The sequence below is a fragment of the Arachis hypogaea genome, chromosome 4 (genome assembly GCF_003086295.3).
Source record: "Arachis hypogaea cultivar Tifrunner chromosome 4, arahy.Tifrunner.gnm2.J5K5, whole genome shotgun sequence".
NCBI classification, from domain to species: Eukaryota; Viridiplantae; Streptophyta; class Magnoliopsida; order Fabales; family Fabaceae; genus Arachis; species Arachis hypogaea.
Window position 1 is genome coordinate 115470817 of NC_092039.1, and position 22407 is coordinate 115493223.

At 30.9% G+C, this 22407-nt stretch overlaps 1 protein-coding gene across 9 annotated transcripts; it reads left to right on the forward strand.

The window, feature by feature from the left end:
• The first annotated feature begins 11843 nt into the window (after nt 1–11843).
• On the forward strand, nt 11844–19117 carry LOC112797438 (sucrose transport protein SUC1). 9 transcript variants are annotated; one of them, XR_011881423.1, is made up of 9 exons: nt 11852–12393; nt 12989–13070; nt 13186–13276; nt 13641–13845; nt 14184–14826; nt 14985–15048; nt 16351–18410; nt 18568–18631; nt 18926–19096. XR_011881423.1 is itself a non-coding variant. In XM_072236024.1 (9 exons), the coding sequence occupies exons 5-9, from the start codon at nt 14386–14388 to the stop codon at nt 18985–18987; spliced, it is 666 nt and encodes a 221-aa protein (XP_072092125.1). In that variant the 5' UTR covers nt 11852–12393; nt 12989–13070; nt 13186–13276; nt 13641–13845; nt 14184–14385; the 3' UTR covers nt 18988–19096. The 9 variants fall into 9 exon arrangements, 7 of the variants coding, with proteins under 7 accessions (XP_072092123.1, XP_072092121.1, XP_072092126.1 ...); XM_072236024.1 differs by having other exon boundaries at nt 16351–16385; XM_072236022.1 differs by lacking the exon at nt 16351–18410 and having other exon boundaries at nt 11844–12393; nt 12538–13070; nt 18926–19117.
• The last annotated feature ends 3290 nt before the right edge of the window (nt 19118–22407 follow it).

Sequence of the window (22407 nt, forward strand, 5' to 3'; positions counted from 1 at the left end):
TTTGGTCCCAAGTACATTTCCTAGCCCAAAGCTCCATAATCTAATTCAAGCATAGATATGGTTAGGTATTTATCCAGTTTTTGAGCATATAGATGACTAAGGGCTTGTTTGGGTGAGCTTTTAAGAAAAGATCTTTTTTCGAGTTATCTTTTTTTAAAAGATCTTATAGAGAAGTAAAAGTAATTTTATGTTTGGATATCTCATGTAAAAATATCTTTTTATCTATCAATTATGTTTGGGTATAACAATATAAAAGTACTTTTTTGTTTATTTATTACATGAAAAACATCTTTTTTTAAGGAAAAAAGATCTTTTAAAAAAAGATGTAAATTACAGCTTCTCAAAAAAGATCTTTTTTTGATTTTACTAGTGCTTTTACTTTTACTACTAGAAATTTGCCAAACACGTTAAAAAATTAAAAAAGATATTTTTTCATTGAAAAAAGATCTTTTTTTAACAAAATAATGGCGCCCAAACATGCACTAAGTTAGATTGATAGATAATCACTTTTACCTTGGCAGTAATTGTATGATCCTTGCTCAAGCAAAAAAGTTCTTGACGTGTTGCGAACGTACCTCCTATCTTTACAATGTGCTCACTGATAACAAGTGAACATAGACTCAATGCGAAAATCAGCCGTGAATGAATATTGAGCTTATTTAAGAACATGAAAAAATTTATACCTTGGTAATAAATCCGGATCAAAAACATATGCAAACATCTCTACTTGTCCCTTAGTCAAATTAATCTCACCACCTATTTTAAAATAAGTTGTTATTCCCTGTTCGAGTTCAAATAATTTTTGTTAAAGCATTATTTCTGCATCATTCAAAGTTAAAAATTCTAATTTATTAACCACAATAGTTAGGACAAAACAAAAAGTAGAAGAAAAAAGAACTGGTGACCTTTGGTTTCTTCTGCACTACCAAATTTTGCTGTCCAAAAATAGATAGCGGTTTCGATTCTGCACGTACACGTGCAGCAACTGACGTGCTTGATGCTCGTACTGCTTCTCTACGGGATTCTTGTGCATCCATTTCAGAAGTTGACATACGGCGCGGTCGTTGTACACCTCTGAATGCCTACATACGAAATTTGGGCATTATAAACCTATCCCTTTTATAATAACATGTAAATGCATATGGTTGTGCAAAGATTTTACCTCAACTGTATTTTGGAACCTGGTTCTCCTTTCACCAGGTCCAGGGAACCATGGCTTTGATAGTGGTTTCACCTTCCCTTTTCCATTTGGCTAGGGTGACAGTTTCTGGCGTTTGATAGAGGGAATGTTCCGTTGGACAGCAACTTTGCGTGGATCTTGGCGGGTTATGGTTGTTCGATCTAGTTCCATGACATCATCCTCATCATCTGACACATCAAGACATATATTTGGGTCCAAATCCATATTAAATATTGACTTGCTGTCACTCTTTTTGATATTTTCCGTAATTTTGCATGTCTTATGAGGGGTGGTGATAGGATTGGTCTTGCTGTTTTTCAGAAGTCTTTCATTCTCCTTCAACTCAAGCTTGACATAAATGGAATTTATGCGTTCAATCATGGACTTCAATAGAATTTGTTCCTCTCGTATACTATTGTTAGCTCTTTTGATGTCCTGCAGATAACAGATACAACATGGGTAATTTAAAATACAACAGCATTGAAACTTAAAAATAGGACACAAATATTTGTTGGTTTTACATACCTCTAAATCAGCCATAACTCTTCTCTCAAAGGAGTTCATCAGAACACTTGGTGGTGCACATGTGTTGGGTAAACTGAACCAATAATGATAATAGTAAGATATAATTCAACCAATAGTAGTAGCAAAAATAACAATGAACGTAATGAATTGAGTGTAGCCTTTACCCATGACTATTATTGGTTGCCATTAATCAGAGCAATTCTCCCTTTAGGTTTTTTCTTCTGAACAGACTCTTTTCTTACAAGATCCCGTCACATACACTCCTTTAATCCATCGATATCATCTCTGCGATTTTTTTTTTCAATATCAGTAGAGATATGACACAATTAATCCATTAATTAAAATTGATTTGATTTCTTAAATGCAGATTCTCTTTCTTATTTATTTTTCAAAATCTTCTCTAATTAAGGTAATCAATCAATAACAGAAGAAGATGAATGCGTGATTAAAGGAGATGAGAAGATGTAATTACTTAACAGGGCATGCACCACATCGATGATGAGTTGCAGTGGCGCCATCTCCCACGCCGGCCTTCTCCATTGTTGTGGTGCTTCCCATTTTCCCTTCTGTTCTCACATCATCTATGTTGGGCATCTTCTTTCCCTTTTGCGAAGCTTCTTCCGTGAGAGTGAGAAGCAAACCCTGACCCCCAAAATAAAATAAAACAAGTAAAGCACACTGCTTTTTTAATTTTCAAAATTCAAAATCGAATATATGCATTATTACTAACCTATAAACTATAACGTAATTTTATTTATTATCAATAAATGGAACATCATTTAATCCTTTGATTTTTCATATTTGCAATTATTATTATAGATTCATAATAAATAAAATTATATCAATATTTTAAAGATTAAACCTTTTAAAAAAAATTATTAATAACTTTCTATTTTTAATTTTCTTTCCTAAATACAAGTACTTTTGTATTTATTTCAACAGTACTTATACTTACAACTTCTTAATAAAACGGAAAAATAAAATATTTATACTACTGACCTAGTAGATAACTCGTATACATTTTCATAGTGCACTATTGAGGTGCGCGGGTTACATTGATACGTTCGAACTAACAGCTCTGAAAATTTGATAATTAAAGTTAGAAATAATTCAAACTAAGATAAAATAGACCAAACTCAACATTAACTCACTAAAAGCTCACAAGATAAGTCAATTGTTTGGACATGAAAGACTAATAATAAAAGTTATATTAGGCTAAGTAATTTTAGCTAAGCCAAACCAAACCAAGGTCAAGTTTGACTGAAAGCTCAAAAGTTGCCTCGAACTCATGAACTTAGCGGATCGAGTAGTTAACGACTTACTAGTTGTTTAAAATAACATACATTCACTAATATCTTAAGAACAATCAAGTCTCAACAAATTACAATCAACAGGTTATAAATCGATTGTTGTTAAGTAGTTAGATAAACTTTCAGTATTCTCTATAGTACAAATTTTTTATTTTTTTTAACGTTAAGCACCTATTTTGTATTCTAATGAGTAACTAATTAATTTAATATTATTATATTAGTGTATATTACATGTATTTATTTAGAAAATAATATTAATAAATATTGTATAGTCATAAAAAAAATTACTAGAGTGTAACATAAATAAAATATTGATATTTATTATTTATACATGTTTAGTAATATTTATACTTACCTCCATCTTCATGATTCTTCAATTCCATCCTTACAACCATAACAATTATATACAAAATCTACAAAAAAAAAAAAAAAAACAGATACAACATAATCATCAATATCACCATGCCTAGACAGAACACCATGATGCTATTCTTTCTTAGTTACACTAATAATCAGTGACGGATCCAGAAAAATTTTACAATGGGGGCAATAATATAATAAAATTTAGGTAAATAGATATATTTTTTTGGAATTTTACAATACCCAACAAGTTAAGAACTTATCCGTTATGAATTTGAATTTTATTTAAGAGTCTGCAATTGGCCAATGAGTTACTACACATACGAGATGAAATTCGAACTCTCAACACTTGCTTAAGCGGACAATGACTAATCTGATCACTCGACCAACCCAAATTGGTTTAGATATATTTAAAATTTTAAATTATAACTATCTATACATATTGATAAAGACTAAAAATATACACACAATCACTTATTATAATATCTAAAATAATAAAAAAATAATTTTACACACAATATAATATTCAAAATAATAAAAACAATAATTTATATTGGCTTTCTTTTTATTTTTAATATAACAATATTATTTTTCTATATATATTCTTAAAAAAATATTTTATTTTTTATTATTTCATATTTAATTGTTAAGTCTATTTAGTATAATCTTTATGGTATAAATAAATTTTTTAACGAAAATAATTACTATAATCAAGACTATTTTAATAATGAATACTAATACAATATATTAATATGTAAATAATATATTTTTTTATCTTAAATAATTTTTTAAAAAATCACTAAAAATTTAAGTTGTATTTAATTAAAAAATTAAGTTTCAATTTAATTATCAACTAATTAACTAATATAATAAAATTAATTATCACTAATTTTGAATTTATTTATTTATTTATTATTATTATACTAACCCAAATTTAATAATAATAATAATAATAATAATAATAATAATAATAATAATAATAATAATATATTATTATTATTATTATTATTATTATTATTATTATTATTATTATTATTATGTAGGTCTGTCCCTTCTAATAATTAAACTCAGCATTATTACATCTTTTTTTCATAAACTACTAACACTACCATCATTGTCAATTCTGCCACTGCCCATCATATTCACAGTTAAAATGACAACAAAAAGAGATCATAATGTTCCTCCACTTTAAAGTCAACACATTCACAGATAGAGAATAAAAAACAGGCCATGGAAATCCTGCAGTATTCAACCCTTATGAACTCACAAAACATTGGGTCAAAGTGGCAGTAGAGGCAGGAATCTCATTGATGACACTAATTAATTTTTAAGTAGTTAGATAACCAACTAATTAATTTAATTTTATTATATCATTTATTCAAAAAATAATCTTAATAAATATCATTTATTGTATCATACGCTTTAATAATATCTGATGTGTATTGTTGGATTTGATTTTAACTTTATATTATGTGCTTTAATTAAATGATCTCATTACTTGTAATAAGTAATCAAAACCTATGATATTGAATCATTCTTAGTGCATAATCATTAATATGTAAATTTTGTCCTCTTTTTTAATTGTTCATTCTGATTTTTTTAACAGATATCAGGGCAAATCCTCAAATGCATTAAAATTATAATAAAATTCAAATTTTATTCATTTTATTGAAAATTATAAATTTGTATCCTGGAATTGATAAAAATAAAATAAAATAAAAATTTTTATTCAAGTTTTCAAGCCTGTCTTCGTATAGTGCAGACGGCTTATGCAAATGGAGCACACTTTGGAAGAATAAAATGAACAGATGAAAACAAAATGAGTGTGACAATCTAGGATTTGACTACGGTGGTGAAAGTATAAAGTAGTCCTTAAAGATACTTCATAATGATTCTAAACGTGTGGCTGTTATACAATCCGTACAAGTGAGTATGTAAATTTATATTCTCACCAAAAATTTATAATAATTGCAAAGAGGCCTGAATCATTAATAAAAACCTTTTTATTTAAATGTAATTAGAGGAAGATTAGGTGTATGGGCTTTTTGCAATTTTGACTTTTAATGGACATTCATATAGAGAACTACAGTTTCAGCTCTATATATAAAACTATATTGGACACCGGTAAAAAACAATTTGTTATGTTAATAGTTTAATTGTCGCAAAGCAAAGCATAAACAAGAAAAAAAAATCACTAGCAAAGTGTCATCAATAATAATAATATTAATAATCTTTTATTATATACATTAATTATTTCAGCAAAGCATTAATTTCAGCCAAAACATATAACAATTATTTAAGGGGCATGTTTTAGGATTAATTATATTTTGAGTTGAGTAAAGTATTGTTTTTGTTTCAACGTTTGAGATAAATTTTAAAGTTGTTTCTAACGTTTTAATCGTTCTATTTAAATCCCTAACGTTTTAAAATTGACTCAATGTTGTGATGCTGTTAGAGATCCGTTAACAGAATTGATGGTGGGACAAAATTGAGACGATTTTGAAATGTTAGAAACTTAAATAGACCGAAAACATTAGAAACAAAAACGATACATAGAAATAAATTTTAATTTTATCCTTCAATAATATTAATTTTTTACTGTACATAGTATTCAATTATTTTTTAATCACATCTAAGTAAATTATACTTAGTCATATTACTTCCATTCTAAATAATATTTTTTATAATTTTATTCTTAAAAATTTGTAGTTATCATGAAATATTTGTAGAATGACTAGTACATAAACTTACAATATATATATATATATATATATATATATATATATATATATATATATAATAAAATTTATGTACTAGTCATTCTACAAATATTTCTTATAAAATAAAATGAAAAAATTAAATTTTTTTATTTTTACATATATTAAAAATTTAAATGCTATACTATATTTACTTAATTAATAAAATTGTATAAATAATAATTAGATCAATTAAATAATAATAATATATTTTTATTATTTGTTTTACTTATAGCATATGTATTTACTAAAATTTGTATTCTATTTGTTTTACTTATATTTTTTAATTTTATTAATTTTTTTTACTAATCTGTCACGGATCTGAACTCCCAACACTTACTTAATCTCATTTTTTACACCTTAAAAAATATAATTATCTTCAACATTATAGTATTTATGTCATCATACTGGATTGGGATTCTAACACAAAATTTAGGGATGACTAGATGAGAGACAACTTGACCACTACTAAAATATGTTATTTGTTGTTATATATTACGTTTTTTTTTAACTATATTACATAACCATATATTATATTTTTAATTAAAATATATCATTTAAAACATTCGATTATATATTACTTTTATATTTATTTAATTTTTTTATTTTATATTCACTATTTTTAAAATAATTATTTTTAATTATATATATAAAAAAATAAATACTAAATTTTATTAAACATCTATAAATTAAAAAAGTAAATACTATATGATTAATAAAATTATTTTTGTTTATTTTTATAAATGTTTAATAAAATTTAATATTTATTTTAATAATTTTGTACAATTAAAAAGACAATTAATTTTAAAAAAAGTTAACATAAAATAATAATAAAATAAAATTAAATATAAAATAATATTTAATTAAATATTTTAGATTATATATTAATAAAAATGGTTATGTAATATAATTTAAAAAACGTAATATATAATAAGAAATAGTCTAATCTAGAAGAAAAAGATCTTAAAATAAAATGTATGTTTGCAAGTATTTGAATAAAGAAATTGTATTATATAATAATATAATTTTTAACAAATTTGACTACAACAATATTTTTTAATTTTAACAAAATATAAATATTGCTACGTGATATGATCTGGGGCTTTGGAGACTCTTGCGGATGACAATAGAAATTTATGATGAATTGCTATATTAAAAATGAACCAACAAACTTCTTAAAATTTTATAAACTACCCTGGTTCTTAGAGGACCACATTATACTTTCCCCATAGTAGAACCAGCCGACAATCTATTTGGCACCAAAGAATATTTAATGATGTTATGTTTGGGTTTTGTGTTTGATCTTGGCAACACCATTATTTGTTCCATGCTGTTAACAACAAGCACTATTCAAATAAGGGAATATTAAAAATTTAAAGGACAAATAATTTTTTGTTCACTTTATTTTGTTCCCCCAAGAAGTTAATGCATGCACTCTGATCTATTGAGTACAAAACAATGAGAAAATGTTAAAAAAGAAAAAATCATGGTCAAAAAATAAAGAATTATCTTCTCAACATAAAATTAGTAATTAACTAATAATCTTGCATCTCTCTGAAGAACAGAAATCTAGAATATTAGCATGTAGATAACACGTGAGAATAATTACTCATACAGAAGTACTTGACAATAACTAAGAAGCTTATGATAATTAATTAATCTTAAATTACTTAGTGTATTAGATTAATTAGACTCGTGCTCATTATAATGATTGTGGCGCTATCAGTTTAGTTAGTTGTTGTCTGTCTTGGTATATTACAGTGCTGTCAACCGTGGTATTGGGATTTACCATAGCAATATGGTTATATATATGAATTAAGAACTTTAAGATCTTGAACTTTTTAAATGGTCATTGGTTACAAGAAAAGAAAATAAAACATTGTAATAAAACATGACGTTCGATGTCAGCTGAGAAACACTTCGCTGGACTTTATTCAAAGCTTCCTCAAAGTCACACATAGCAACAAGATCCTTTGAAATCTCATCCTTGGGCATGTTCTTGATTTCATCGCGTGTTTTCCTGCTATCTTACGCCTCATACCATTCAGGGAAGCATTACGACATACATTTGTTAAATCATCTCCACCATAGCCTTCTGTACGGCGAGCCATGTCATCTATATTGACTTCAGGGGCCACCTGGTGCAAAGGCAAAACATGATAATCTTGTATTTGTTAGATGCTCAATGTCTTTCATTTGAATCCATCGAAGAAATCAATTAAAGGCAATACATAATAATAATATCTTTAAGATAGTGTCATAGGTAAATCACAACATCCTAACTTGCTTCCACAGTCTTCAAATTGATACGCAACAACTCTTTACGACTCTCAAAATTTGGAAGAGGAATGTATATACGCTTTTCCAGCCCTCGCCTGATTTGATTTGCATCAACATATTACATTGTATCAGTACATGCACATTAAAAGTGGTTTCCGACAGATATAACTAATTCATCGCATACTTCTATCACTTGCAATGCACATTAAGAAGTATAAGAAAAGGATGCAGAAAAGCAAATACAAACCTCAGTGCCTCAACGCAAATAAAAATATGGCATACATGATGCAAAACTCAAGATTTTTATGTAGGGAAAAGAACAGCAAATGCTTACCCCCTAGCATTGCACAGAGAATCAATTTCATCAATGAAAATTGTACTTGGTGCATATGCTCTTGCAAGATCAAACAAATACCGCACCATGCGTTCACTCTCACCACGCCATTTGGAAGCTAAAATTGCGGAAGAAACATTAAAGAAAGTGGTACCGCATTTAGTAGCAACTGCTTTAAATATTAGCAAGAATTGTCTTCCCAGTTCTGGGAGGCCCAAACATGAGAACACCTTTCCACGGTCTCCTAATCCCCTGTCAGAATCACATATAATGAATTGCACAGAAAAGGTCTTTCTATGACAACAACAATGGGATAGAAATACAACAACAGCCTGCTTAAGGCCATCGAAACTCAGCATAACAAGAGAATTTGTGTGCATGACTACACAAGCATGAGAGAATTCCAAGTAAAAAAAAGAAACAGTAGTATGCAAGATTAATTCAAATTTCAACATATAGCGATACAACTACCAAGAGTATAAAAAGCACCAGACATCACAAAAGATCCGCATAAAATAATCTAAGCTCTATGCATTTTACACGGTTCTTAGATACAAGAATCCTCCCTCTAAGTTTTTTATTGTTGGCTTAATTTTCAATTCTGATCTCCATTCTCGGCTTCTAAGGAAGCAAAATCCAACAATGAAAACTGAAGGGTATGCATAAAAAGGTTAATTAGCAAGGTTTTGCTTTCCAAGAGAATCACGCCCTTCTGTTCTGCTTCTCACAATTCTATGGAATACTTCCCTGATCGGAAAAATTTAATCGGAAAATTCAGAAGTTAGAAGTTCAATAATGCACAAAAAAAAATTAAAAAGAGAGAGGAGAGAAAGCTCACCGAGATAGATCTCTAAGGATCCGCTACCAATTTTCCGACCGATACAGAACTAATTTCCAACTCGAGGCTCCATTAAAGATCAACTTCTTTTGAGCAAAACCCTACAAAAGATTCGAAATTTTGAGAAGATAAACGAAAGCCGAGCAACAGAGTTTGACCAAAACCCTACGAATTTTCGTTGTGAAAGAAGGCTTAACCTAATAATCTTACTAATTTTGATATATGGGGTCTCCCATCGGTAAAAATGGGGAGCAATGAGTTTAGAGTCCATCATAGCAACCCTATGATGAGGAAGACGGCCTTTTCTCCCCAGACCCTTGCTGCAACTGGTAGCATCTCCCCTCTTCATGAATCGCTGTAGGATTTGAGACCGCTACGAGTTGTTCATAGGGTTCAAACTGAAATTCGCGCTCGGGTGTGAATTGGTAGCTCACAATCTCTGAATTCGCATCGCCAGAAGGCTTAGAAAGGATAGAAAATTCTTCGGTGGACAGTGAGTAGAGGAAGAAGCGGAGGAAAGAGGGGGTAGAAGAAGAAACGGGGTTCATCGTTTGATGAAGAAGACAGAGGAAGTGGGTGGAGGGAAGAGGCAGGGGCGCATAGCTGCAGCAAGCAAGGGTTTAGTTCTGAATTTTTATATTGGGCAATATTAAAATATTAAAAGAGTTGTTATCTTTTAATGCAATTTTTAATAAATTAACAATGATTTAAATATAAACCATTAGATCGTTTATCAATTTAATCTAACGCTTTGAATCTAATGGTGCATCAGATAAGCTCATAAGAGGTGGGCTGATTTTAGACAAACCCGTTACAAATTATGTTAATTTTTGTAATGAGATGGTGTTTTGTTACAAAATATTGTAATATTTTATAACAAAAAAAAACAAGTTGCAAAAATTTAAAATATTTTGTAATAAATTTTGTTTTTTTTTTCAAAAACTCCAATTGTTTTGTAACAAAACAACTTTTTGTTTCAAAAACTCAAATTATTTTGTAACAAAAAATTAATTTGTCACAAAATTCAATATTATTTGTAACAAGTTAATTATTTGTCACAAAATATAAATATATTTTATAACAATTTTTTTTTCAAATTGTTAAACACTCTAAGAGTAAAAAAAATTGTGTATATATTTTTTTAAAATAATTTTATTTTGTAACATCCTGTATTTTTGAAAATCTAAATATAAATAAATTGTGATTTTATATTATTAAGTTTAAATTTTATAATTTTAGAAATTATTTTATTAGAAATAATTAAATAGATTCGGAGATAATTTCATTATAAATCAATTAAGATTCTTAAATAATTTTATTATAATTGAATAATTTGCGTAATTTTAGTAATTTAAAAATAAGAAAAAATTGTATAGTTTAAAATAATTTTATTTTATAACATCCTGTATTTTTGAAAATCTACATATAAATAAATTGTGATTTTATATTATTAACTTTAAATTTTATAATTTTAGAAATTATTTTATTAGAAATATTTAAATAGATTCGGAGATAATTTCATTATAAATCAATTAAGATTCTTAAATAATTTTATTATAATTGAATATTTTGCGTAATTTTAGTAATTTAAAAATAAAAAAGAATTGTATAGTTTAATTTAAGTAACTTTTATCATGAAAAAGTTATGACTTATTATTAATTTAAACTTCTTATTTTATAAACTAATCTATTAAGAGTAATTAAATTAGTTTTATTAATATTTAGAATTAAATTAATTAATATTCTTGTACAAATTTTATAATTGGTTATTTGAAATTAAAATTTAATAATAGAAGTATTATAAAATTTAATTTAAGAAATTTTTATTATGATTGAGTTACGGTTTGTTTTATTAAATTGAGTTCTTAGAGATTAATTTGTTAGAAATGATTAGATTGATTTTTATAAATACTTTAAGTTTAAGATAATTAATAGTTATGCACAATTTCTATTTTAATTAATTATTTTATATTAATTAAAATTAAAGTTGTGATAGAAAAATAATGAAAGGTGATATAATTAAATTTAAAAATAATTAATATTTCGGGTTTTAATCATATTTTATAAAATATGATTAGTATGTTCATTTTGTAATTTAAATTAAAAATAATTATTTGAGCTCATCAACAGATTGATATATAGAATCTTATCCGTTTTGAAAGTAATCTTCATAGTATTATATTTAAATCTCAAATTGTTATTTTATATCAAATATTTTATAAAATTGTTATATTACTCATATAAAATTTATCCTAACTCTAAGTTACTAAATAAAAACCTAATTCTAACCTAATTTCACAAATCAACCTGGTTCATACACTTAGAAAAGAGGAAAATAGAAGGGAAAAAGGGGATAAACGGGGAAGAGGAGAAATCGAGAGGGGAAGATGGAGAGCTCGAGAGTCAGGGAGCAAGGGAAGGGAAGGAAGACGCCGCGATGATTAAGGAGGCTTCGACTTCTTCACCCTCATGCATCCGTCGCTGCCACCATCATCAACCGAGGTTGCTGCGCATGGAGAGAAAGGGAGACCGCGCCCAGTCGTCACCAGCGCACTAGTGTCCTGCTGCTGCCGCCATCGCGCCTGGGTGTTGCCGTCAAGCTCGCAGCTACCGTCACCATGGAGACTTCCACCATCATCTCTGAAGTCGCTCGTCGGTTAGGGCAGGCAGAGGGGGAAATACGAACAACCAGAAAGAGGAGAAGAACACTGGTGGGTGTTTTCTTAGCCATTGCCGCCGAAGGAAGCTCTGCCACGGTTGTCTCCTCCGTTACTACCACGATCGTCGTTCCGATTCCCATTCTCAAAACCGTAACCCCTTTCACCCTTATTCTGTTTTAAACTTTGTTTCTTTGCTATGTTGAGAGAGGAAAAGATATTTACTCTATGCTTTATCTACTTTGCCACTTTGTTGGTTAAACTAAAGTGAATGATACCCGCTTTTTATTTTCACAGGTGACTGCGTTAAATTGCATCTTAAACACGATGTTCAGATGATTTTCTTTCTTTTCTGTTGTTTTAAGAATAAACCCTTAAATCAGTTCCTCAATGATTACTGTCTCTGCTGCATTAATGCTCTAAATATTTTTGTGACCAAACTAGTTTTTCAAGTTTGCAACATAATTACCAACTCATATTTTTTGTGCCACTACTTTAGGTTTTTTTTTTTCAATTTAAAAAAATCTAGTCATTTCAAGAAATCTTGTGGTGCCCATAATCTCTGATGCCTTTGTTCATGAGAGAAAAAATAACACTTTATGATTTAGGGTCTTTGCTTGCTGCAAGTGTCTTCCAATATTTATATATATTATCTCCCTCAGTATTGAAAATATTTATAAATTAAACTATCCTTTTGCCACATTCTTAGGTTGTCCAAGATGTCTAATTGTTACTCTTTTATAATCAGTCATGTTGATTGCAAGGTAGTTCTGCAGACTGCATGGAATGTCGGTAGGGATGAAATTTAGGCAGGTGCTAATCTAGTTCATGTAAGTCAGAACTGCCCTTTCAACCTTGTGTCATTCACTCATCAATTTTGGTCCATGTTTTTTACATCTCACTTTTCTTTGATTCTGTTACTTGATGATACAATTCTGTACCAAGACCAATAGCAAGAATTTCTGTTGGAATTATGGCTTTGACTCTCTTGCTTTTTGTGCTCAAGTCAGTCCTCTCTACGGTGTTCTTTGCTTTGGTAAGCTTTCCTTTTTTCAAAAATAAAAAAATTCATCAAATTAAAGTTCTATTGATATTGTTTGTACAAGTCATTTAATTTCATGAGAGATAGAAATATAGTAATCTAGGTTACAGTTCACTAGATCAATACATTGATTCGGCTATGCCAAAATCAAGTTAGTATCGTCCTATTAGCTTTTAGGACAAACTTTTATCTCCATTCATCAAGAGAGATACTGTTCACACTTATGTGGAGATTCTGTTATTACTCGCGTCACACAGCTAGCTGAACTAATTTTATTGGGGAAAAAGTTAAACTTAGAATGAATTGAAATCAAATGAAGCCATATATAGTAGTTTTGTGTTGTCTATGTCTTGCATAGAGAATTATCATTCATGGTTCAAGAGGCAATGCAATACTGTGAGGAGCTAACAAAGGAAATAGATGTGCTCAAAGAAAAACTTGAAGAGCAACGAACACGGAAAGAGAAAGAATTAGCTCTAATGTAAGCTCAATTGGAAGCTCAACAAGCCGTTGTGAACTCTTTCACAGCGCGCTTTGACAATAAAAGAAACTAGACCCTAAAGGTACTCCTAAAATTGCTTATGATTTTAATACATTTTCCTAGATGATTCCTATATTATTAGTATTAATTTGTATATGGATCTATTTATGACATTTTACTTGTATCATGGTTGAGAAATGACAAATGTCCTATTATTTGGTTTGATAATTTTGGTTGTGTATTGGCTGAGAAATAAGTTGTGAATTGGTTGTTTTTGTTGAAACCGTAGACGGTGGAAATATCCAAGTTTTAGGGGAAGTTCTGCCAAAATTTTTCTAAACATTTTAGACTGGCATACACGTAGTTCTCATTCTTCATGGCAATGGAAAATGAACTGAGTTACTTTGCCGTCTTCTTTAGGAGATTCGATGATATGTTGCCATTCACGGTGACAAAAGCATGCCACAGGTTCTGCGCAAATGTGAAAACCTTATCAATTTTCTCGATCCTTCTACTACTGTTCTTGATGGATGTGGCTCTGTCCTGCGTCCAGGACAAGCCGGTATTACCTAAGGATGAGTCACGTGAGAGGGTAGAGGAAGATGATAGATGGCATGGTTAAATGCTTCTGAAAATATTTTGGACCATGAAAGGGCTGAAGAAACCGATGTTACGGCTGATGGCAGTTGTGACATTCAACTGGGTGGCATTGTTCGGGTTCTTCTGGTACATCTCTGATTGGATGGGGAGCGAGGTGTACGGTGGGGAGGATAAAAAGCTTTACTCTTTTGCAATACCATTATATACCATAGGCTACTGGTATGGAGTTCAGTGTCTTATGCTAACTTGGGCGGTTACGGGTCTTATGTCCTTGGCTGTGGAGTCCATTGGGCGAGCTGGAAATTTTATTCTTGCTAGTGGCTTGGCAATGACGCTTTACATCAGCAAGCTAGCTAAGGACGAGCGGCTCGAGCGCAATGATTTAACCTTTACTCGTGATCCCTCCAACGACATTCGGGATTGGGTCTTGCGTTTTTTCGGCGTTCTCGGCATTCCCCTTGCAGTAATTAATAATATCTTTTTATCGTATCAGATATAAATTGTATGCCATATTAGGATATATTCTTATTTTAAATGATTATTCATTCTAACTTCAGTAAAATTGACCATGTGAATTTCTTATTTTTAGACATATTAACTGTACTCTTATTTGGATTTCAGATAACATTGAGTGTCGCGCTTGCACTAGCATCCATCTACTCAAACGAGAGTGGTGCAGGAAAAGGTATGATACTCATCGTAAATGATACACTACAAATAATATTATACTAAAATACGATGACATCCACTTTTTAAAAAAAGTAAAGTAGAATATAATTTGTTTACAGATAAGCCATGACCAATAAACAAAATATAACTCACTAACATTTTTTAGGAAAAAAAATAGAAACCAATTATCTTTTAATCAAAACCACCATATTAGAGTATTTTTCATTTTATTTTGAATTTTCGTCAATTTATATGAAAAATTATTGTGAAAAAGTTTATCTATTTTTTCATGTTAAAAATTTGCAAGTTTACCTCTCAATCTTATAATTGGGGTTTCGAAGGTCAGAATATATTTGTTAAATGTATAAGTATAACTTATATATTAATTAGAGCAAGTAAATATCCTTATTTTGTGTCGTTTATATTATTTATTTAGAAATATATTCAATACTGATATAAAAGCTAATTGATCTATCAGGACAAATATACTAAACTATTTTTAGAACTACCGCTAAAAAATTTTTATTTGAAATAACGGAATTAACCAACAAGATGTATGTATGTATGAATGATGTAATAATGTATGTAGATTATAGTGACAACACTAAGTCTGCCTTAGAACAACGTGTTTGGAGGTAGAAACCTGTCCACCTTTGAGGTAGGTGCAGTAGCAACCGCCGTGAGCTGCTGAATGACAATTTTTTTTCCTGCATTCTTCGACGAAATCATACGCTATTAAAAGCGGTTAAAAAAGTTGTTCTCCCCATCGGTGATTTTCATTTGGTTTATTTTCTTGTATTGTTCTCTTATTTGGATTCATTGAAATTGGTTTAGGATTGAGTTTAGAATATACCTAATTTATTAATGTTATATTTTTTTATATTAATATTATATTTGGACAATTAATAAAGGTAATTAAGATGATACTGGAATATAACTTTATAATCTCACTTTCTAAAACTAACATTTGTTTATGTAATCCTTTCACAACATTTGTTTTACCCTTCTTAGCATTTTGAAACGTGCTATAGGCATAAAATCATGTTTATTTTTCTGGTTGGTAGAAACTCTGGCTTAGCACCACTATCCTGATACTAGACATTTTTAAGTAAAACAATATTGTTTGTTTGTTTTATTTATTGCTTTTAATTTATTTTTTAAACAAGAATGTTTACATTGCACAGTTTTAATCTTATGTTATTGTACTATTTTAGTCCTACCAGAGAGGATGTTCTCAAGAATATAAAAAATCTGCCAGGAGGAATTCTTACTTACCCGTCTCACATACTAAAGAATTTTTCATGTTTGAAATTTTTAGGTTTACCCCTCAATCTTGCAATTGGAGTTTCGAAGGTCATAAATATATTTATTAAATATTTAACTTATATATTAATTAGAGCAAGTAAATATCCTTACTTTGTATCATTATGTTATCTATTTGATAATATCTTTAATATTGATATTAAATCTAATTAATCTATCAGGAAAAATATACTAAACTATTTTTAGAACCACAAAAAAATTATTCGGAGACCCCAGGAGCATTTCACAATTCCTCTCCCAGCGAATGCGCTAACGTACAAAGTCCTCTTAAAAAGAAAGTTTTAATTTTAAAAGTTTAGTAATCAATTGAAATAATTTTTCATAATTTTATGGAGTATTTGTCAATTATATTTTGCAAATAAATAAAAATAATTAGTACCTTTGAAACAAGTGGCTTTCAAGGGTATTCAAGGTGAAGTATCGAAAGTCTTTCTGACAAAAAGGTAGAGTTTATAAGATGAGAGACCCATTAACTTAACACCTTATGGTTTTGGGTTGGATGTGATGTCTTCTCATTTTATGTTCTCTCACTGGATTCCTTCCCAAAATCTCCCTAGTGGTCGAGAGCTCCTCCACAGTGTCCCAACAAGTGATATCAGAGCCGATGGTGGCCCAACAAGTGGTATCAGAGCTGGTGGTGACCCAACAAGTGGTATCAGAGATGATGATTAATCGGTCTGGCAGTTTTAAAGGGTATTCAAGGTGAAGCATTGAAAGCTAGTTATGATCTGGAGTTACAATACCTTATTTTTTTACCTAGTTCGAAAGCTCTCTCACCGCATAGTCTCTCCCTCAAAAGCTATCTAATGGTCATGAGTTCACCGCCATAGTTGGAATCGGGCTCAACACCGGCGCAGATCCCACTCTAGAAGCTGGTTATGGTGGCATCTATGCCCACTGGGATCCACCTTGTCAACGCTGTTCAGATAGCATGGCTAATACCGGGCTACGTGATTCACGGAGTACTGGATATATGGGCCTCTTTGGTGTGACTCGTTGGCACCATTTCTAGCTCTGTTCTCCATCCTATCCTCAGTTATTACAGCAACCGAGCAACCTGTAAACTCGGGTAGCACCGTCCTTTCATCTTTGCGGGTGTCGTTGCTGTCATCATAGCTTTTTTGACAATTGGCTTTGCCGTAGACATCAGCTACGTCTTTGGAGACAACCTCTCTGAGAGAACTTGGCCACGTGCCTTAGCCATTTTTGGAATTGGATTATGGATGTTGGAGATTTCGATTAACATGATCAATGCCCACTGCAAAGACTTCCTTGATGACCTTGCCAGCAGAGACCAACAGACGATTAGACTGGCATACACATACTTCTCATTCTTCATGACAGTGGGAAATGAACTGAGTTACTTTGCCGGCTTCTTTAGGAGATTCGATGATATGTTGCCATTCACGGTGATAAAAGCAAGCCATGGGCTCTGCACAAATGTAAAAACCTTATCAATTTTCTCGATCATTCTACTACTGTTCTTGATGGCTGTGGCTCTGTCCTGTATCCAGGACAAGCCGGCATTACCTGAGGAGGAGTCACGTGAGAGGGAAGAGGAAGATGATAGATGGGCAGTGGTTAAATGCTTCCGAAAATATTTCGGACCATGAAGGGGCTGAAAAAACCGATATTATGGCTGATGACGGTTGTGGCATTCAACTGAGTGGCCTTATTCGGGTTCTTCTGGTCATCTCTGATTGGATGGGGAGCGAGGTGTACGGTGGAGAGTATGGAAAGCTTTACTCTGTTGCAATACCATTATATACCATAGGCTATTAGTATGGAGCTCGATGTCTTATGTTAACTTGGGTAATTACGGATCTTATGTCCTTTGCTGTGGAGCCCATTGGGCGAGTGCTTGATGGCACCGAGAACCTTTGGACACCTGAAAATTTTATTCTTGCTGGTGGCTTGGCTATGACGCTTTACATCAGCAAGCTAGCTAAGGACAAGCGGCTCGAACACAATGATTTAACCTTTACTCGTGAACCCTACAATGGCATTTGGGCTTGGGTTTTGCATTTTTCCGGCATTCTCGGCATTCTCCTTGCGGTAATTAATAATATCTTTTTATCGTATCAGATATAAATTTTATGCCATATTAGGATATATTCTTGTCTTAAATGATTATTCATTTTGACCTCAATTAAGTTGACCATGTGAATTTCTTACTTTTAGACATTTAATCGTACTCTTATTTGGATTTCAGATTACATTGAATGTCGCGCGTGCACTTGCATTCATCTACTCAAACGAGAGTGGTGCAGGAAAAGGTATAATACTCACCGTTAATTATACACTACAAATAATATTATACTAAAATAGGATGACATCCACTTTTTAAAAAAAGTAAAGTAGAATATAATTTGTTTATAGATAAGTCATGACCAATAAGCAAAATATAACTCACTGACATTTTTTTAGGAGAAAAAAAATTAGAAACCAATTATCTTTTAGTCAAAACCACCGTATTAGAGTATTTTTTATTTTATTTTTAATTTTTGTCAATTTATACAAAAAATTATAGTGAAAAAGTTGATCCGTTTTTTCATGTTGAAAATTTGCAGGTTTACCTCTCAATCTTATAATTGGGGTTTCGAAGGTCAAAATATATTTATTAAATGTATAACTTATATATTAATTAGAGTAAGTAAATATCCTTATTTTGTGTCGTTTATGTTATTTATTTGGAAATATCTTTAATACTGATATAAAGCTAATTAATCTATCAGGACAAATATACTAAACTATTTTCAGAACCACCCCTAAAAATTTTTTATTTGAAAAAACTAAATTAACCAACAAGATGTATATATGTATGATGTAATGATGTATGCAGATTATAGGGGTGGCAAAGCGGGCTGGCCCGCCCCGCCCCGCCCCGCCCCGCCAAAGCCCGCCCAAATATGGGGCGGGCTGGCCCGCCCCGCCAAACTAATATGGGCTCAACTTGCTAGCCCGCCCCGCCAAAGGGCGGATTGGCGGGTTGGCGGGCCGGCCCGCCTTTTTTTTTTACCTAAATTTTTTTTATGATAAAATTCAATAAAATTCAATTTACCAAATTTTTATTTTATAATAAAATTATTCCATCAAATTTGTTTTTTAATATATAGAATAATATCTTTAATTAATTATTAATCGATTAAAAAATTATAATCAACCATAATAATTTTTTTGATTGAAATTAACAATAATAAAAATAGGACATCACATAACAAATAATAAGTCTCAAAATCTTAAACATAAGTGCATAATAATAACAAAACAAACACATAAATCATAATCCACACATAAATTCTACCATAATTAAAAGTTAAAACAAAACACAACATAATTCATAAATCAACAAGACACCCAAAAAAATCCTTACATCAACACACATAAATTAATTATCAACTTCTAAATCAACAAAATTTGAATCTGATCCAAAAGTTGAAACACCGCCTCTCCTAACACCTTGAGGATTCACATCTTCACCTTCGCCATCACCTGCAATTAGAAGAATACCCAAATTTAGAACAAGATATAAATACTTATAAATATTAAATTAGTAAATAACAATGTAATTACCATCAACAAAGCCTTTATTCCAATTGCGAGTACAAATCACAGCCTCAACATTTTCTGGCAACATTCGACTTCTATATTTGTTAATGACATGAGCTCCAATACTGAAGGCAGATTCCGATGCAACCGTAGTAATTGGAATACTCAATAAGTCACGTGCCATGATTGATAACTTCGGATAACGACTCTCATATAATTTCCACCATTCCAAAACATCTAAATCCTCAAAGCAATCCTTTGACAAAAGTGGCTCCTCCAAGTATGTATCAAGTGGATTCTTTCCATTAGAGACCTCAGCTTGATGGTTACGTTTCATCAATTTCTATCAAAATAGAAATAATCACATCTTGTTATTGTAGAATAATGACAATTAATAAGAGAATTTAAAAATGTTAAACATTACTTACACCAACAATTGCGAGTCGCTTCTTGGTTGCACTTTCAGGGGTATGGGCCATGGATGAAGATTGAATACTATGTCCTTGTGCTTGAACAATTGGAAGAGAATTCTTGTCATATTTTTCAAAAAGTTTGTATAATTTTTTTTCACATGTTCCACCTTCCCTTTTGCAGTTTCAGCATCAATCTCATCATACATAAGCTCTAAAGTAGAAATCTTAAGTCTAGGATCAAGAATAGCACCAAATGCAAGAATGACACTATACTTTTCCCAATACTTCTTAAATTTGTTCATCGTCTTTTCTCCCATGCTCCTTAGAAGCTCATCTTCACTTCTCAAACTTCCCATCAAAACACATTGAATATGATAGACTTGTAGAAAATACAAATTCGAAGTAGGGTAAGATGTGCCAGAAATCAAATTAGTAGTTTCATAAAAGGGGTATAAAAATTCACATATCTTTTCAGCTCTCCCCCATTCATCAACTGAAGGACAATACTTATAAGCATGAACGGTTGCCTTCAAATACTCAAAGGCCTTCCGATACTTGATAGCACTTTCGAGCATAATGTACGTAGAATTCCATCGAGTAGTAACATCTAGATGCAACCCACTTGTAAAATTCAAACCTTGAATCGCTGAAACACATTCTTTAAACCTTATCATTCTACTTTCCGATCCCCTTACATATTTCACACTTTCCCTAATCTTATCCAATGCATCATGAGCAATTTTTAATCCATCTTGCACAATAAGATTCAAGATATGAGCAGAACAACGAATATGAAAGAACTCTCCATCACACAACAACCAATCATGCATATTTAATGTACTTTTCAAATGATCTTGGCATGTATCATTAGCAGATGCGTTATCTAGTGTAAGAGTCATAATCTTCTTTTCAATTCCCCATTCATTTAAAAGCTCAAAAATCTTGGAAGACAATTCAAATCCCGTGTGAGGAGGAGACATATGACAAAAACTCAAAATTTTACTTTGCAATTTCCAATTCAGATCAACAAAGTGAGCAGTTAGGCATAAATAACCCTCTGTAGTGATGGATGTCCACAAATCAGAAGTCAAACAAACTCTATTAGGAATGGCTAATAAAGTACTTTTAAGTTTTTCTTTTTCCCTTGAGTAAATTTTCAACACATCCTCCTTAAGAGTATTTCTAGTAATTAGGCCTAGAGTTGGACTGATGTATTTGACCCAATTTCTAAATTTCTTATTATCAACAATAGAAAAGGGAACATCACAATCAATCACAAAGGCAGCAAACATCTCACGCGACACATGATTATCTATCTTGAGAGCCCCCATTTTATTTTGCATTTCTATCAAAGTTTGACCAATATCCTCAAAATCTATTTTCACGCACCTGTCCAAATGACGCTTAAGTGACGATGTCCCATATTGTTTACCACCAGCCTTAAACTTCTGTTTGCATCCATCACACTGAGCACGATCTATTCCATCATCACCAGGTCCAAGCTTTGTGAAATATCTCCACACATCAGATGTTACAGCCTTTGTCTTTTTCTTTTTAATATCTTCTTCCATTTCAGATCTTTCCATATTTTCAGGATTTTGTGTTATGTTCCCACCATCAACTTCCATAGAGATAGAATCATCCATTGCAGTAACAACAACTCAACCTAAATAACACAAATACATAACAATATCTAAATGAGCAATAAATCAATAATGTTGCATCAGAAGTCAGAACACATACACCAAGTAAACTAGCAAAGCATCACAGAAAGCAACAAAGTAAAAGTTCAAACTAAAGTTACATACTTAAAATGATACTAATACAGTAAATCAGTAATACTCTAATAGAAGCCACAAAAAGATAAGCAAGAAATAAGATGAATAGCAGAATAGCACTATAATTTCTGGTGTAATTGATGTAATTCTTTTCTTTTTTTTTCTGGACTATTTCAGTAGATCATAAGCTTTGCACCATAAATTAATGAACATAGGCCTTCAGTTCAGATTAGTACTATGCTTACATTTTCAATTCATAGGTGAATTTCAAGAGAGGCAAAACAATGAAATGATAGCAGAATTATGTTATAT

Excerpts from the sequence above, each read along its gene's own strand:
- LOC112797438 (XM_072236022.1), top strand. The coding sequence starts at position 14,386 with ATGCTTCTGAAAATATTTTGGACCATGAAAGGGCTGAAGAAACCGATG. Across the intron at positions 15,049-18,567 it reads CGAGAGTGGTGCAGGAAAAG|ATTACATTGAATGTCGCGCG; the intron begins GTATGATACTCA and ends TTTGGATTTCAG. Across the intron at positions 18,632-18,925 it reads CGAGAGTGGTGCAGGAAAAG|GTTTACCTCTCAATCTTATA; the intron begins GTATAATACTCA and ends GAAAATTTGCAG.